At 43.2% G+C, this 19037-nt stretch overlaps 1 protein-coding gene across 1 annotated transcript in view; it reads right to left on the reverse strand.

Moving 5' to 3' along the window:
• Positions 1–19037, reverse strand: part of AFF2 (ALF transcription elongation factor 2) — a 340186-nt gene that overhangs the window by 40622 nt on the left and 280527 nt on the right. The window contains exon 10 of the mRNA XM_089903923.1: positions 173–332. Within this exon, the coding sequence (XP_089760049.1) occupies positions 173–332 (160 nt within the window). The remainder of the gene's footprint in view (positions 1–172; positions 333–19037) is intronic.

Genomic DNA, 19037 nt, shown 5'->3' on the forward strand with positions numbered 1-19037 from the left:
GTTAGAAGAAAAAAATGCTATCAAACACCTGAGTACTTTTCTGACGTGTATACTGTGCTGAAGCCCTCATCGCGCTGGAATACTGTGATTGTTGTATTGCCGTGTGTGTGCAGGTCGGAGGTGCTGCCTCGGGGCAGGTAAGCTGTGGCTGGGGCCCCGGCCCGTCACCCACCTCTGGCGTGGCCACGCGCGGCGCCTCATTGGCTTCACTGTCAGTGGTGCTGCTTTCAGTGTCTGAGTCTGACTCCGAGCTGCTCTCAGAGTCACTGGAGCTGCCGGATCCCCCGCTGGCTGGCGCTGCAGGTGTGGGCTGAGGCGTGGCCAAGAGCGGGCTGAAAGGAAAACGACACCACTCGGTCTCAGACCAGCTGGAAAAGAGCCCAGGTCAGCATAAAGGCTGATGATCTGTGAGGGGCAGGTGAGTGGAGCTTGCCATCCCATTTCACAGGAGGCCCCGTGAGTGACCCACAGGTCTGTCAAGGGGCTCTGATCTTAGCTATATGCACAGCACTGTCCTCTCGGCAAGAAGGGGCGAGTTGAATCCTCGCTTTCATCATGGGAGACTGAGGTTCAGAGAAGTGGGAGGGCTTGCCTCAGCCACATAGCTATCAGTAGATACAGAAGTGAGACGGGGACCGTGGCCTCTCAGGTCCCTCAGAGGGCAGGGCTGTGTAAAGATATTCGCGGCCAGGTGTCCAGCGCCCGGCCCCAAGGTGAGCAAGAGCTGACCATGTGAATTAGGGGATGATAGGACGCACTTCTCGGCCTTCCTCCAGCAGAATTTCTGTAAATGCTTCTTAAAACTCTTACCAGGAGGTATGATCATAAAGGACCAACCGTCTCTAATGACTGGTTTTAAATCTGTAAAGCCGCTGTCTTTATTGATAATCCATACTCCTCCTTACTAATCGTTTGCCCTCTGTGCCCCGTAACAAATCCACCTCAGCTGCCTCTTGGCACTCGGGGGTATGTCATAGCCTTTCTGTCCTTTTGCTCATCGTCTCTTTGGACTAGTTTTGTTCTGCTTTCACTCCAAAATGGGGCTCTAAATTCGAGGGGGGCGGGGAGGGGTCTTGTCCGTCTCTGTCTCATCAGCCCAGGCCCCTCTTTGGAGAGAAGTTTAATCACGGACAGGGATGGGCTGGGGGCCAGAGCATATTCGCTGCTGTGCTGGGCTGGTCCTCCTATCCGCCTGGCTGGCCGTCCAAACCTCACTGCCTCTCAGACTCCCAGCTCCTTGCCCAGCTCTCCCTGGAAAACCCAGTCCTGGCCCTGGAGGGCACCTGGTCCTGTGGCTCCACCTTCAAACTGGATAGAGAGGGACTCTAAGGCCCCCCTCTGCCTGAGACCATTATTCCTCACCTGCCCCAACCCTGCACCCTCACTGGAGCCTAGTTTTCAACATTACAGCTCTTGCCAGCTGAGCTGGAGCCATGCTCGGCTGCTGCCTGGGAAGGCCTAGGATCCCTTTCAAACCAGCATGGGTGTCTCATCCGTCACCATCCAATGCGTACAGCCTTTGCATTACGTGTGCCTCGCGTCCCTGAAGACGGCCCCTTTAATCTCCCAGGTAGCTCTTTTCTTTCATATAGCCGAAGCTCATTTAAAAATGCTATCTGCTAAGTAAATGCTATCTGCAAGTTCATTCGTCTGCCAAATACACCAAGAGATTAGGGGAAGCAGAAGAAATAGGGGACTCTATCCCCTGGGAAAGTGTGTGTGTGTGTATGTGTGTGTGTGTGTGTGTGTGTGTGTGTGTGTGTGTGTGTGTGTGAGAGAGAGAGAGAGAGAGAGAGAGAGAGAGAGAGAGAGAAAGGGAGAGAAACAGTGGAGCCAGGGATCTACATACAGCTCAGTGTGCTTCGTTCCCTGCATTCCTTTTTAGTATTTATGCATAAAGTACCCTTGCATATTTATGCAAAGTACCCTCTAAATCTAATCAATTGTTTTTGTCTTTGGTTACTAAATAAAGACTGAGGGAACAGCTTTAAGTGCAACTAATCCAGAGGCTATGCTTTCCTGGCCTCAATTCCCCCCAAGTAATGTTTCAGACAAAGCACAGAGCAGCAGCAATACTCAGACTATTGCCTGGTGGATTGAGAGGCTTAAGATCTAACTTGTACTCCCATGGTTATGACTTTCAGGTGAAAAGGCTGTTTCCTACTTTTCTTTCCTATCTATACATTAATTTATGGTTTGTGTGTGTATGTGTCTGTATACAGGGGTTCCTTATCCAAAGCCTTTGGAAGGGAGATGAATTTTGATATTCACATTTTTTTAAATTAAAAAAGTAATATGGTAGCTATACCATATCTATAATACCCCCCAGTGGGATCTGGGAAGCACCCTTTAATAAAACTCATTCATACTGCAGTTAACAGTCACAATGAGAAAAATGAAGACTTGAAATTATTACGTGCACATCAGTTTAGGTCAGGTTTTGTCATCAAATGAGTCTGTCTGAAAATAACAGTTCTCAAAACTTTTTGAATTTCAGAATTGTGATTAAGAGATTGTAGATGTGGACAGAAACCACATATGAAAAATTGACTGTAAATATATGTATAGACGCAGATACGAAATAAAGATGATTTGAAACCTAAGAGTAGCCTTGACTGAGATCCAGTGAAATGAGAACTGAAGTTATTTTCCCTAAGTCTTCCTACAGCTAAACCTATTGCTGTGTTCTCGGGAAGGATCTCACGGCCAGTCAACGTTGACAGTGACCACTTAGGGGAAACAAGTATAGAAAGAACAGGGAGAGGTACGTCAACTTTTCATGCTCACACTGATGGACAGAAATACTTGGGGATGAGCGGGACGGTGGACTTGAATTCAAAGAGGGCCCCATGAGAACTCAGACGGGGGGTGAAGGACTTCAACATCTTTATGAGAAAGAATTGCTTTCTCAGAGCAGTTGCACAGTTGGAAACAGGGAAGAGCCAGCATTGGTGGGAGGGAAACCCGTTAGCTGTTCAGCTAGTTAAATTCCCACTTCTGCTACATTTATTTTCATATGTCGCTAGTTTATTTTTCAAATGTATATTAAAGTGGCTATGAGGGATGCTAGCCCACGTAATGCTTGATTCCGCCTAGGAGATGAAGGACGGATGTGCAATTTCCACATTCGTCATTCCCCAACTGCATTAGACTTATTTCCCATGCACCATTTGCTTTCATATTTTAATAAATTGCTTTTAAAAAGAATGCTAGTGGTTACAACAAAGATAATAGGTGATACTAAAAACCATTAACATTTAATATATTAAACCACCTACTCCATAGTCTGTAAATATGAAAAGTGTACTCTGTGATTTCACCCCGAATGTAATAAAACTTCTCAAAGGACCTACGTTTGTGAACAACTTCAAAGTGAACTGCTCAACCTTTTCAAAGATCAGATTTTGCCACTGTGCTCATCGGGGTGAGCAGTCTGTACTGAGTGGAGCGAAGCCTCATTTTAATCCTAATCCCATTTAGTAGGTCTTCACGGTCACGGGCCAGACTGAGGGCAAAGAAGCTGCCTTAGCAAGTCAATGACCCTAGTGGGGAAATCCAGGGCTAGAGAAGGGGATCAAAGAGCAGGCCAGTGGGAGAGAAGTTTGGGAGGTCTTTAAGATGCCTTCTGCAGACAGCATTGGCCCTAGTGTGGAAGCTTGAGAGTACTAGGGGGAAAAGATGGGATTTTTCGGCGTGTTTTTTTTTTATGGTAAAATTTAAGTTCTTAAATGTTCCATTGCCATATACATAAACCAAAATTACAATTAATTGCTTAATTATATTTACATAATACGCACCAAAGTATTATTATGATGGTTTTGACTGTCAAACTTTTCTATATTTAATTTCAAATATTCCCATTTTTGAAAGACGTTTTCTACCTGTGAAATAATTATCTGATTCCACACGGTTTGTGGGGTTCCCTCCCCATATAAATTCTGCAGTTGTCTTCTTGGCTTGGTTAAGGTTGCATAAACGCCAGTGCTTTTAGCTGGGACAGAGATTGGATTCTCGTTGGAAGTATAGGTCAGTTCCACGGAATCCTATTTCTGTCTGTGATTCTATTACTTCAAGAATGGGAGTAATCGTGTAAAAGATGGGTTTTAAGAGGTAGTTCAGGCACCTTAATCTCTAGACATGACAGTCTCTCTATGCTTACACTGACCAGGCAGGCCTCTTGTGCAGTCAAGGGCTCAATATGTATGTGACACCATTAGATAGACAGTCCAGAAACCACATGAAAGAACTGGGACTACTTTGCCTAGAGGAGACTCTGGGGCAGGGAGGGGGGCGGTTCATGTGATGACAGCTTCAAAAACCGGAAGCTCTGTCCTATGGGCAAGGGAGTGGGCTACTTCTGAGAGTCTTCCAAGGTAAAACTAGGACCAATGAATTAGAGATCTAGCCAGGAAAGATCTCACTTCAACATCAGAAAAGACTTAAAAATCTACAGCTGGCCGCACAAAGAAGCCACTGCTCTGTGGGCCAGGGAGCTTGATACCCTTAGGTGACCAGATAGCCGGCAATAAGGATTCCTATTGTTGATCCACAGAGGAGTTGGATGATCTTTAAGGTGTCTTCCAGCTCAAAGACTATGATCCTCATGAAATGAAAGTGCACAGGGGATTTTAAGGGAGATGGTTTGGACCTTAGAGAAAATGTGTGAGGAGACCTCTGCCCAATCCAATCTGCGCCTTAAGGCAGGTCTGAAATGACCTACTCTTGGCAGCACAGTCACAGAGCTCTTGTATGAACCTCAGAGGATTACAGCTGCCTTTCTGTACGGCTACTTCATAAATCAGAGTCTTCACTAATTCAGATTAACGGTCTCCGGAAAACCAAACATCCTAATTTAACTGTAAATTCCTCTCTCAGGAGATAAACAGGGATGATGAATTGGCCATTCTGCTCAATCAAGCTGTGTGGGCATCAGAAAGGAAAGGTTCCAGAAGGGGTAATGACTCTGTAGTGGGAAACATATATGGGAAGGCTTCGACAAGCAAGTCCACAGGGTATTCATCTTGGCAGCATATCTCACAAGGCCCAGACCTTGCCAAAGAGACGTAGCATGAGACGCTTGATGGGGGAGTCTATCAAGGAGGTTGTTAAACCCTCGTCTTCAGTTGAGACTTGTACGAATTTCATCAACATGACCCTTTTCCGGTTTTATAGAGATCAAATGGCTGTCTACCAGATAATTTGAAATGCTTCTATACTTGATTCCATCATCAAGTTGTAAAGGGATGGCCCTGGGGCAAAGGAATCAACATTTATAGCTGATTTTTCCTCTCTTCCTCCTTTTCCTCTCTGAACTCTGGGTTCCAAAACTGGAACAATCTACGTGCCTCACCATACTAGGCCCCGAGAGGCAGACACTCTGAGCCCTGAGCCTTTCCAGCCCGGGGATGGGAGGAATCCATTTTGGTCTGAGTCAGTAGTTTTGAAATCTACCCCAACCCTCCCCCAGAAAATCCATTTAGCCCAACTGGCCAACAGAAAGTGCACGCAGAAGCATAATACGTAAGACAGATAAAAACGCAGTTGCTCTGGTGGAAACAAGGGATTGGGCAGAATGTAGGGGAGGAAGTCCCCAGCAGCTTTTCCTCCGCCCTGGGATGGCCCCTGAGCACAGTTTGAAAACCAAAGACCGCATATCCCAATATTATCACAAGCAACTCAGAATCAAGTATGTTCTGTGTTAATGCACTGGTGCCACCGACAAGCAGGTAGTGAATGGCCATCCGCTTGTAATTCGGGCTACACCCTGGCATGGCTCCGAGGAGGTAATCTTTGTCTAATGTGTGCGTACACTGGGATTTTGTCCTTTTGTCTGATTCTGGTGTTTGAAATGGAGTCTGCTCAGTTTATTTGCAAAGCATAAGAAGGAGATGCACACCTATCCACTCACGTTCATTTTCATGGGCAAGTTACCATATATGACATAGTTTAATGGGCAAGTTACCGTATATGACATAGTTTAAAGCCCTGACTGACTGAAGAGATATGTGGTTGGTGAAATAATGACTCCCCCAAAGATGTCCAAATAGTAATCCCTGGAACCTGTGAATATGGTACCTCATGTGGAAAAACGGGTTTGGCAGATATGAATAAATTCAGGATCTTGAGATGGGGAGATGGTTCTGGATCATCTAGGTGGCCCCAGTGTCACCCCAGGCTCTCTGGGAGCCAGAGCTTGGTGTCAGGGAGGCTCTAGTAGATTACTGCCACAGCAATGGGCAATCGAAGAGGTTTTATCTTCCCCAGAAGCTGCAAGTTGACCATTTGGAACTTTCATGAAAACTCGAAATGAACGGCTCCTCACGTTTTTAGATCACCAGCAGTTAGTTCTATTTATCCTAACTTACGTGGCATCTTACTTCTTTTCTGAGGCCATAATGTTGAGTGACTCTGGCAATGGCTTGGCTACCCTTTTGGTGAAATGACCAGACCCAGGCCCTTGTCATCTTTTCCTGCCTGTGCCCATTCTCCCATTTTCAGTCTATTTCACATACCTAAACAGCTACATTTCCCCTACTGATTTTAAAGAGGTCGTTTTAGCACAGTGAGAGGAGCATGCTTGGCTACTTTATTTTTGTGTGACCTTAGGCTAAGCACTTAATGGAAGGTTTTCAGTTTCCTCATCTGTAAAATGGGGTAATACATCACATAGGCTTTAAGAGGACTGAGTCAAGAAATAGAGGTGAGAGAACTCTGTTAGCCAGTACTTCTCAACTTTAATGTGCTTACGAATCACCTGGAGATCTTTGGAACATGCAGATTCTAATTAGGTAGGCCTGCAATGGGTCCTGAGTTCTGCATTCCCAGGCACTACAGATGCTCCTGGTCAGTGAACCACACCGAGAGGACCAAGGCTACAGAGGCTATTCAGATACAAACTGCTGGGAAAAAAATAATAAGTTGGTGAACTGGAAACTAATGCCTAAAACACAGTTTTGAGATCAACTGTGGATTTTACTTTTCCATAATTATTCTGTATTCCTTTAGCAACAAAGAAAGTTGACTGCCTTATGTCATTTTGAATCTAACCTGGTCAAGTTGAAGCTTTCTTTGGGCAATTATTCCTGAAGAGGTTTTTTCCGATTCCTTCTGATAAGCACCAGCTTCAGCTTACAAGTTTCCTGAGGCTACCTGCCTGCACTGGTAGTTGGCTAAATGCGTAATTCTTTCCTCCAAATGTGTCCCATGGATCACTACGAGGGTCTGAGGGAGCTTGCCACTATCACCGCCAAGGGTCAGGGTGGTATTAGACTGTATCCACGGTCATGGCTGGGAGCCTGAGCATGATTCGTAATGGCTAACTAGAGATGGAGCATGTGAGGTGCGCCAGGAACCAGGTTCAGCACCTTCCCTGAATCTTCTCTTTTAATCCTCACAATAGTCGCGTAAGGCAGGCGCTCTTACTACTCCCATTCTACAGCTGAGAATACCGAGACTTAGCACCAAACAATATCAAGTTGAAAACTAGTTTTAAGGATACTACGGGGCAAACTTCAACATGCAGTTTCAAAGGAATGGAAAAAACCAAGGCATCTGGATCCCGCCTCACTGCAGTATGAAGTGAGGTGGCGCTACGGAGGGTGCCAGCGCGTTGCCAGCAAGCCTGGTCAATGGCGGCTAATGGGCCGTTTATGTCTTGAGAACATCACAATTTGCATTAGGGAGAATAAACCGGTATTCAATTTTTTTTCTGGAAATAATTAAAAGCCACAGTGACTTTTCTGCTATCGGTCAGAACTGTTTCAACAAACAGGTGAAAAAAACTGTATACAGCCAAGCATTTTTGTCCGTTTTGCCTTTAAAGTCTACTTTTTAAAATGGGGGCAAGGGAGAGAATGAAGGTAAGCAAGTGGACAGAACTCCGACTCCCGTGACCCCGTCTCCAGCAAAGCAGAGAATGAACGGTTGGCAGCTCACATTCGTAAGGAACCCAGAGAGGGCCGGATGTCAGGAACCCATAACAAGGTCGAAGCGCTCCCATAAAGAATTCCATCAGTCACCAATCCCAGGGGGAGCAGTGGATGACTCTGACTGGGTGACTTAAACCCAGAGGCTGCTCCCCTGCAGGAATCTTGCCATTGCGTCTATAGGACTGGTCTGGAGATGGAGCCCAACTCCCCGTCAGGAGAGCCCCAGCCATGGGCAGCCTGAGCTCCCCAGGAGAGTGCAGAACAGGCTGCTGATAGGCTCAGAGCCGTCGGCACAAGCCGCTGCCTCTTCCCGTGCTGAGGGCTTCTTTCTGTCACCCATCATGCTCAGAGCTGCCTCTCGACTGGAAAAGTGGGCATCCCTCTTCCAATCTCTCCCTAGACTACATTTCTTCTTTGCTGTCTCCCAACGCCAATTTCCTTATCAGTAATGTCTGCTCCCCTTCACGTCTGATTTGTTACCTGATGTCTCAGAGACACTTGATTTGGAGGGTGAGCTTCTAAGGCCAGAGGCTTTATCAACCACACACACACTCTGTACAATGTTTGGTGCGCTTAAGACAACCCTAGAGTAAAGCCATATAGAGGTCTTCTCTGTAAGATCCCTAAGGAGAATTGTCCCCGGGCGCACCCACTGCCTATGGTTCCAACAGGAGATCGTCATCATTGGAGCAACAAGACCAAATACTTTTTAAGTGCAGAGCACTTGATAATGTTCCAGTATTTTCACTCCCATGACCTCACGTGATTGCTACAAGAACACTGGGCGGGGGAGAGATGGAACGGGTATCCTCCCACTTTACCCATGATGCTCCAGGACCTCTTAGCCATGACATGGGGCTGGCCTCTGAGGCAGAGTGAGTGGTGGTGGGTTTCACCAAGCTACTGGGACGCTTTCTTAAACTGCAAGTCTAGCTTGAGGAAAGGAAAAGAATCCAGGATCCACTACAAAATCCACCCTGTAACCATACCAAAAAGCAACAGGAACACAGAATTAATCCCAAATGTTTTCTTCAAGTGACCTAATGAGATGGATTGCAAGAATTCAGCGTTCAAAACACTGAAGGCAATCCGCCCCTTAGGCTAAGAAAAGCCTGTTGCATTTGACTCCTGAGAATGACAAAACTCACGGAGGCTAGAAGAAAAGATTTCCAGTTTACAGCTGATAACTCTTGCCACACAGAGCAGTAGTTTGTAAAGATGAAATAGGGGAAATTTAAATGTCCTTTATGTTTCACATCATTGTGTTTCTTCCAATACTGTATTTGTCTTTAAACAGGTAATAAACAGGGTACTGAATTCAAAAGCTACAGTAAGGGATACAATGAAAAGGACATCTTCTGCCCCTCTACTGTCACGTCACCCAATTTTCCAAAGTTTTCCACTGTTATTAGTTTCTTATGGTTCCTCCGATGGTGCTTCATATATTTATGAATATTAATAGGTGTGCTTTTCAATGAAGAGCTTTTAAGTTATAAAAGTAATACCTACAAAATAAAATTCCTGTGTATGGGATGACAGGGTATCCAATGAATGGCATTCCAAGTCATATACACAATTTCTAAATTAAAACCTATACAGTTTCCTTACTGAATGTGCCTTCATAATTATGCCTGAAATATAAATAAAAGCATTAGAATACCTAAGCGAATGGCAAAAATTGCACCTTGCAAAACTGCAGTGTCTAACCCTAACACGAGGAAGAGGCAGTAACGTTAACACAGAGCCATGAGGGGCAGAAGCTGCCCAGACAGCCCTTCTGGGTGAGACCAGGCTGCAGATTCCCCATCAGGAAACAGTGGCTGACTGTCCTCCACTGTGACGCTTCTTAAAGACGTGGTCAACACAGGATGGCTTCACTTCCTCACCACTACAGACTTCTATAGGCCCAGCAATCAGGCTTTGTAACTCTTTGGCCTACTGAAACTGCTTTCTTTTTTTGTGTGTGGTGCATGTGTATGTGTGTATGTGTGTGTGTGTGTGTGTGTGTGTGTGTGTGTGTGTGTTGCAGGTACTTTGTATAATGGGAAGTTTAATGTCAGGAGGTATGTGGTGCAATAAGAAAAACCAAGAACAGAAGTCATCGTACATTCAGGCCTCCAGGAACTGGGGTTGTGTGCAAACCAGACCTGGGACCCACGGCAGCAGGACGGACCACTCTTGTGCTCCAGAAATGTGACTCGGCTATTCTGCACGTGTTGGTGCCTGACATCACCAACACGCTTATTCTTTCTATTATTTTTTCTCTACCTTATAGCTTCTCTTCCCTTATAGTACCTGCTTCCTTCTGACTTTGACCTCATACGGTCCCAACCCCAACTTATTCTTTTCCACCGTTAATCCTTTCTAATTCAGTTTTTTTATTATGATTTATTTATTTTTCTTATTAGTCATCCATTTTACCCCCATCAGTGTACATATGTCAATCCCAATCTCCCAATTCATCACAGCACCACCGCCCCGCCGCTTGCCCCCCTTGGTGTCCATACGTTTGTGCTCTACATCTGTGTCTCAATTTCCGCCCTGCAAACCGGTTCATGTGTACCATTTCTCTAGGTTCCACATATATGCGTTAATATACGGTCCTTGTTTTTCTCTCTCTGACGTCCTTCACCCTGTAGGACAGTCTCGAGATCCATCCACGTCTCTACAAATGACCCAATTTCGTGAAACTGCTTTCTTAATTACTACCAACAGCCCCTGTCCTGCCCACTCCCTGTTGCAAATCAGATTCAGTTCTCACTTTCCTCGGCCTCGCTCCGTATTAGATTAGAAGCCTTGAGTTATTTTGTACTTGGCCCCAGTGACCATATACGGCACGAGATCTCTTGGTGTCAGAATTTACCATGACTTCCTTGCGGAGAGATGCAGTTTTTTTCTACAGGATGTTCAGAGACCTTTTTCCATTACCCCTCTACTTTAGGGCCAGTCTTTATTTCCCTCTCTTCCCATGCCTTTGCTTACCCTGTTTTTTCAGTCTAGAATGACACTTTTTCCTTCTCTTCTGCTTCCTTAAATCTTTATCCTTTAAGCTCAAATTCCAATAACCCGAGGTCTTCGCCGTGACTTTAATTCTCCCAGATACTACGTCCCTGTTCTGATTTCTTTTCACTAACTTCATCACAGTTTATCACTTCATTATTCTCGAATTATGACAGTGTGCTAACCTTTTGCCTGCTCACCTACATTGTAAATTCCTTGATGGCAGGGGCCGGACTGTACCGGTCACTTTCTGTATCGCTGGCACGATAACTTGTATATAATCTTCTTGTTACGAAAACACACTCCACATGGCCTCACAATGAAGAGAAAATCGGCACAAACAAGGTCACCTGGTAAAGAGCAATACTTAACTATGAAATGTCTATGTACTGCCGACTCTCAACAGAAGTCATACTTGGGCCAGCCTACCCAACCCCAAAACATCCTGAGTCAGACGTTCATTTGATGAACATAATTAAGCAAATAGGTTGTCCGATGATGCATTTGTAACCTCTCAACTGGTTGGATGGCTGTTGGCCCGTCACAGCGCCTGACTCTTTCTTCAGCTTCAGTTCTACTGACAAAACGTAACATATCTGGATGGACAGTTTTAATGTAATTGGTATTTTGAGCAACAGATGTCCATGGGTCACAGGGTGCAATGTACATGCATGAACATAAGAAATAAATGGTGTGGCTCTTACTGAAAATGAATGCCATCTATACACAGACTTTCCCATTTTTAATTAAAATGATGATTCCATTATTTCGATTTGTGTGAAACATGAGCTACCCTCGTCATATCATTTTGATACATTAACCAGCCCAGTCTACACTGTGCCTACACTGTGTTGATGATTTTTCTAGTGGCATAATTAATTTCCTCATGGAAGAGAAAGTATTCAATCAATTTGGGATTAAATTTGAGGCTGAAGGACTTTCACAAAAGACAGAACTAAATCTCCTAGCCCACATGCATTGCTAATTGTGACACTCACATTAGGAACAAGAAGGTGTTCCCTTCCCATGATAAATGGGCCTGAAAATCCTCCCCAGCATTTACAATAAATCACAAAGACCATTTAATAAACAGGCAAGGCAAGAAAAGACAGATTCTACAAGAATTCACTCCCATTCTTTGCCTAAGACTACCAATGTCATATTTAAAGCTGACATCTTAAGTCTTCTATACAGAAGCCCTCTAAGTCAAAAGCCCAGCTATTTTAAACAGAATTTCCTACGCCTGTTATTTTGAATGACAGCAAAGGAAATACTGGATCTCTAATCCTGTAATGCTATCTGCCTGAAAATCTTGCCTTCCAGCTAACAGTCTCCCTTCTCATCAAGGCTAAATGAGAGGAGGTCAAGTGTAAATGAGAGAAGAAGAGGGGACCACACTTTTCCTCATACTTGGGGAGCTCCTTTGATCTTGAGCCCAACACGCTTTTGACGTCAAGAGGAAAAGTCTGATCATGGCCACCGGTAATAAGATAGCTAAGTACAGCCAGCTCCATTCAACGTTGACTCCTGTATGTGGAACGGCAGGGCTTACACTCGAATCTAGATCAGTAGCGACAAGAATGGCAATCCCGTATTACAAACGAACACAGAGCCGCTTAAAGGCTGATCTAGAAAGAAATGGAAACAAACTTAGGCAGCTCTCCAAGAACTTGCAGGATCTGTGATAATGACAAACAGGCTAAAGGTCAGGGTGTTTGGTTTTGTCATTAAGAGGAGGAATTTGTCATGTGGAGGAATTTGTCATGCAGAGGAATTTGGGACATTTAGAAATTCCAAAGAAGGCAGAATTTAGAATAAAAAGGATTAAACAGACAATTAAAAATACCTTCCGAAGTTAAGCAAATTACATTTGTGGTCATCTGAAAACCGGGGAACCTGCCTATCCTGAGAGTATGTCAATAGCAACTCACAGTTATACAGGGTGCCCATCAGCTAAGCCCAAGCAAATGTACATCTTAGGAATTATGGTGAAGAAAGGCATTCACAACTTGCGGGTGGGGCGGGGATTTTAAATGTCCCAAACAAGAAAAATACGCTCACTTGCAAACCACATGAGACGTGTACTGTTAGCGAGATGTGTTTTCTAGCCTGATGTTATCAATGTCGCAAATTCCCATGCACTTTCCACCAGCCTACACTACTCTAGCTTCATAACGACGAGACCGAGGTACATCACTCTGCCGGTTGGAAACTTGGGCAAAAAAATTGGTGGGGAAGTATTTTCCAGAAAGGTTACAGGCTAAAAATGTTCCCTTTGAGTACAATTATATTTCACTATGTATTTCAGACAACTATGCCTAAATTCAAGGTATCTGAATGATAGAGAACGCGTGGGTCCATGTGTGAGTGCGTGTACATGCCTGTGAGTGTATGTATGTGCATGTGACTGGGTGGATGCATCTATTGGCTAAAATCCAAGATGGCTAATACCAAGAGAGGTAAAATAATTTCAGCATCAATTAAGAGGGTTGCCTAAGAAGTAAAACACTATTGAGAGAAGTACCATCCCTCAAATGAGGTGCACAATATTGATTTTAAATTTTAAAAAGAATGTTGCTACTAGCTGGCTAAGAACAGAAATGTTGACTTCAGTGGTACACATTGGACATTAAGTCATTGAATAAAGAAGATATTGCTGTTGGTCAATGTTTACATTGACGCTCATTTGGGTTCTAGCCGTGTTTTGACAGCACACACCTATGTACATTTACACGTATGAGAGTCAAATGTTACTCAAGTTCTCATCATAGACGCGAAAGTTAGTTGCAGAAATAAGAATGTATAAAGGCAAAAAGTCTAAAAGGACTGAAATGGTGGTTATTTTTCTATCTGTTGAACATGACTCATTAAATATTCAGGGTAAATGTCAACTCTCTTTCAGCTGGCCATGAAACTCATGAAAATTGATATGCTTCCAGTATATGGAAACAACTGAAGTGGTCATTGACAGATGAATGGTTAAAGAAAATGTGGTATCTGTCTATCTGTCTATCTATAGGAAATAAATATTATGCAGCCTTAAAAAAGAAGGAAATCCTGCCGCTTGCAATAACATGGATGAACCTGGAGGATATTATCCAAGTGAAATAAACCAGACACAAACAAAAATACTACATATTCTCACTTATACGTGGAATCTAAAGAAAAAAATCTGATTCATAGTAACAGAGCGTAGAATGGCAGTTTCCAGGGGCTGGGAGGTGGGGGGAAAATTGGTCAAAAGGTACAAACCTTCAGTTATAAGATGAATAAGTTCTGGAGACCTAATGTGTAGCATGGTGACTCTAGTTCATAATACTGTATTGTATACTTGGAATTTGCCAAGAGAGTAGATCACAAGCGTTTTCACAGCAACAAAAGGGTGATTACATGAGGTGACAGATGTGTTTGTTAGCTTGTGCACCTTAAACACGTACAATTTTTATTTGTCCATCGTAGCTCAGTGAAGCTGGGGAAAAAACTGATCGATAGGCTTCCAGTTGGCCACAGGGCAATGATAAATTCCTGGTTTGGAGCTATGGTTTAGGTAGAACCAACCTACTCTTCTAGCAGTATAAATGAACCAGTACAGATCTAGTACTGATGACAACTTTGATATTTTCAGTAATTAAAAAAAAATCTTGTCAGGAAAAATAACAAAGCGTAGCATTACTTTTTTTCCTCTTTCTTCTTTCCCCTCCTCCTCTCTTTCTGGCATCTTCCTTGTAAAAGACTCAATATTCATAATACCGTCCATTTTTAACGGTCCTTTATTTCTGAATTGTATCACAAAGGGACTTGACAAAGTTCACTTATAGAAATGTTTCCAGTATATGTTTTTTAATTATTTGAGTCATTAGAATGGGAGAATTTTTCCCCCAATCCCCTCTAAATATCTTGTCTGCCTATAACTGGATACTGATATGCAAAAGAACAAGTCAAATATTTAAAAGTTTTTAAGATTTATATTTCAAATAGTTCTCAATTAACTCCAATCTAGAATGAGCAGGCAGAAAGAACCCAACCTCCTGTAATTTGCATGTTATAAATGCCGTTAGAGAAGGGCAAGAAAGGGCATGGCGTCAACTGAAACATGGAGAGATTTTAATCAATGCTTCCTTTGCCGTGCTTTTTCTTTAGAGATTGCATCTTTGGGAGCCCATCCTGTGTTAATCGTGTTTCCAAATTATATACGGATCTGCGAGAGGAGACCAAAGCCACTTTTGCTCTGCGATTTTACTTTCCTTTAATATGATGGTTTATACACTGTGGTTTATTCATTTATTGGTCTGATGGTTTTTACGAGTTGTGCTTCAACATAGGTTCTTTACGAGTATCATGTTTTATAAAGATATGGAGAATGTAATGTAAGTCTGATACAATTATGGTTATGTGCCACGCAAGATAATACTGTAAATATGAGGAGAGTCTGAAAAGCTGCTTAGCAAAATGACCTTAATATACAAGGCAGTGTGAAAATGTAAGAGGAATCTATAATGACAACGAAGATTAGCCATTTGCTCTCTAACCTTATTTACAGAAGCAATCAGAGGTATTCAGGTCGAGTTAATGACCCTGTCTCCAATTAATTCAATTGTCTACAAACAGCACTGGTGCAGTGGCTGTCTTCAAGTCTGCCGCATAGTCTCAGAGGGAATACATAAGACTCCATTAAAAGTGACAATAATAATGCATTTATTACTGAAACACTATTGTATTATAAATAAATTCCTCATGTTAAATTATGCTCCACGCTTTAACAGAAATTCAATTACTGAAATAATAAAAAGATGGTGTATTTGCCAAGTGCCTGGACTATAAGTTGGCTGCTTTGCAATTTTTCCTTCATAGACTATTTCCTTTGAATAAATGCCAGACTTTTTCATACACATTTTATGAACAAGTTGCAAAATGAAATTTTGAGCTTTTGAATCCAATTATGAAAGACATAACTAAATCTATTATTGAAAAAAATTCTAGTAAGCCCTTTCTGCCGTTGTTCAGACTGTCTGGTAATTGAGGTAAGCACAGGTGCTACCCATTATGGACCATTGTGCACCATCTGAATTCTGGGAACTGTGGAATTCAGATGGTTTCAACTCTGTTTGTGTGAATAACAAACAGGCCTGATTCTGCACTTGTTTGTACAAGCTTGTACACAGCTCATTTGGGACTTCGAAGACACCTGCTTACCCTTTTGAAGCCAAAACAGTATCATTTATGTTCTGGCTATCCTTTCGATGACAATTTTGAAAAAGCAACAGATTTTGCGCGCTCCCTTCCTTCTCACCATCTCCTCCGTCGTGCAGTAACTTCAACACATCCATGTCTTCAGTGATAGGAAAACGCGTTGAGTCAAGCTATGGTAATTATCCAATGACAAGAGAAGACACAGAACTGTACAACGCAGACAGAGAGAAACGAAGAACCATCTCTTCTCGTGGAAGAGCTCTGACAAACCAATTATCTCAGGTGGACGGGGGATATGGTTTATTTGCGCTTAGGACCAGGAGATGTTTTTCCCTTTCTTTCCTTTCTCTTGCCCTTCTTCTGGGTTCTCACATTTGTCTTTCTAACGTCCAGTCTTTGCTTTCAAAATGCAAAGGGAAAACGACTTTTACCTTTGGTCTCCTCTCCTGCCCCACAGGGCCACAGGCCAGCAGCCATCAGTTGAGTTGGCTCGCCTGAGGACGATGGAGCCCGCACTGCGGTCCTGAGCTTCTGTGACGTCACACGCCAACCTGAATATTCCAGCCCTGCAGTAGCTTCTCGGTGCTATGACTAACTTTAATTATTTAATGACTTGGCATTTTCTCATTTCCCTGAGGTCTTACCTGACGTAAAGATAACTCCTAGAAAATACATAGTAACAAAGCGGTAGTACAGCAGAAAACAAATCTAGATTACCCTTATCTCCAACTGGCACTCCGCCCACAGTGACTACCCATGAAAGGTGACATTCTAAAATCCCATGTTGGAATGTCCCAAATTGGGTGAAAGACCTAAAGATCTCAGGAAACCCCAAATAGGGCCTACTCATCCAGACTGTTGCAGGCCTGCAGGGGAATGAACAGAAAGTTCCGGAATGGTTCCTGTTCCCCCAGGCTCGTCATCAGCATCCTGTACATGGCCCCTTTTCCACGGCTGCCTTAGAAAGCGGAGGGAATGGAGAAGTAGGGGGTGGGGGAGACCAGCACAGCAGAAGAACAAATTCAACAGTCTTAATTCATTGTAGACGCTTTTCTCACTTCTGTTGTAATTCCAGTGTTGTGAACATTAATAAATACACGTTTGCTCAAAAAATCCCATTTTCGCGAGTCCTCATGCTGGGAGTTTGATTTCACATACGTGCAGGAAATAGTTGAAGATGCAGGGAATGAAAAATAAAACCAAGAGAAGGAATTATGGATGCAAGGTTTTAGGCTCGAAAGCTCTACTAGGAGACATCCCAATTCACCCACAGTGTCTACAGAATCTGGAAGATAATGCTTTAGCAAACACGCTCCAAGGTCCTAGAGAAGCCCAGTGGTGAAGCAGAGTAGGCAAACCCATGTCCATTTGCAAAGCCATGACTTCTATTTACCTTGTCCATCAGGCAAAGTTTCAGTCATGACCATGCTTAATAAAGCCAATCAAGGCAGCAATCAGCCAAAGTACGTTCCTGCATGTCAGATATGAAATATGCCTAACGTGGCTTGACAGTGGGTCACAGAAGGACTTTGGAACCTTACCTTTTCCCTTATCATTACCACAGAAGGTGCAACAGAAAGCTCTGCAGGAATATAAATAATTTGGAAACCCTCATAGACAATATTCTACTGTGTGTCTCATTTGCACTTCAAGAAAGCTGCCCTCCAGACCTTATGTACTTTTAAGATTTATCTGAAAGATACATGAAGAAGACTTCCAGCCAAAAAAAATGTACATATTTAATAGAATTAGATCTCTAGGCAAGAAAATGTCAAAAGAAAAGGCAAAATATTAAAGCGAATGCGAGGTGCTCCTCTGCACAGCTCTCCCGCTTTGATAAATATCTTCTGGGATGTCATTTACTAGAAAGTCATGATTTTACAAAATGGGGAAAAAAAAAAAACTGGAGTATAAAATATACTCTCTTTATTGCTGAAGTAAGTTGCTATTTTCACATTTCTCTCTGAAATCTGCTTTTGTCAGCCAGAGGCCTCGATATTTGCCTTTATATGTGCCTTTTTACCATTCGTATTGAAAACATGGCAATTATAGTGAAATACTCAAACTGCAGGCAAGCTTCTGACTACACGGCAGGGACATGGGACGCTGTGCTTCCTACAAGTCCTCCTCTCCTTTCCAGCCTCTAGGGGGAGGCGAATTGGCCTGCGACTGAAGATCAGAGTTGGGGGGGGTCTGCTGAGTGAGCTGCGGAAAGGTCCGGGATGAGGTGACCCTTAACTTGTCCCCGAGAACAGAGATCACCAACGGCGTCACCCCTGAAAATGGGCTTAGAACTGTATAAAAACACACAGATTCCTAATATACATATAATTTCAAATGAGAAAAAAAATGAAGCTATGCGGCTGCTTCCCACTAGCTATCTACCTTACTAGTTTCAGAACAGGTGAGGTTCCTCTCTCCTCTGTGTTTGGTGCCTGAGCGCAAGACCTACACACGTTGTTAGGATCTGATGCGTGCACATCTTCTTTTGTCCAACATCCTTTTACTACCAAAATCTCCTTTTGCCACTATTACCACCCACATTATGTGTAATAATGATAATACTCATAATATCTCACTTTATCCAGTTCTTAATACGTGCCGTGACTTGTCTGAGGTCTCACAGCCAGTAAGTGGCTAGAAGGAAACAATCCCACTTTTTCGCTGTTTTTCTGTTTGTTGGGCCGAAACACAGTTTGAAAAGTTCTGCTCTATTTTAGCCAATCTCCCATCCATATGTGTACTTTCAGACAGATCTGTTGGAGAACAAGTACTAAATTCTTTAAATACATGCTTTCATAAAATTATCTGCAGCCTTCTCTAATGACAATTGAAAAGGCTTCATGTTTACGAGTAGCAATGATGAAGACGATGGTGGTGATGATGACTATTTATTAAAGCACATACTGTGTTCCAGGT

Source organism: Delphinapterus leucas, chromosome X (assembly GCF_059928025.1).
Source record: "Delphinapterus leucas isolate spDelLeu-1000000601 "Yukka" chromosome X, BTC_Dleu_Yukka2, whole genome shotgun sequence".
Lineage (NCBI taxonomy): Eukaryota > Metazoa > Chordata > Mammalia > Artiodactyla > Monodontidae > Delphinapterus > Delphinapterus leucas.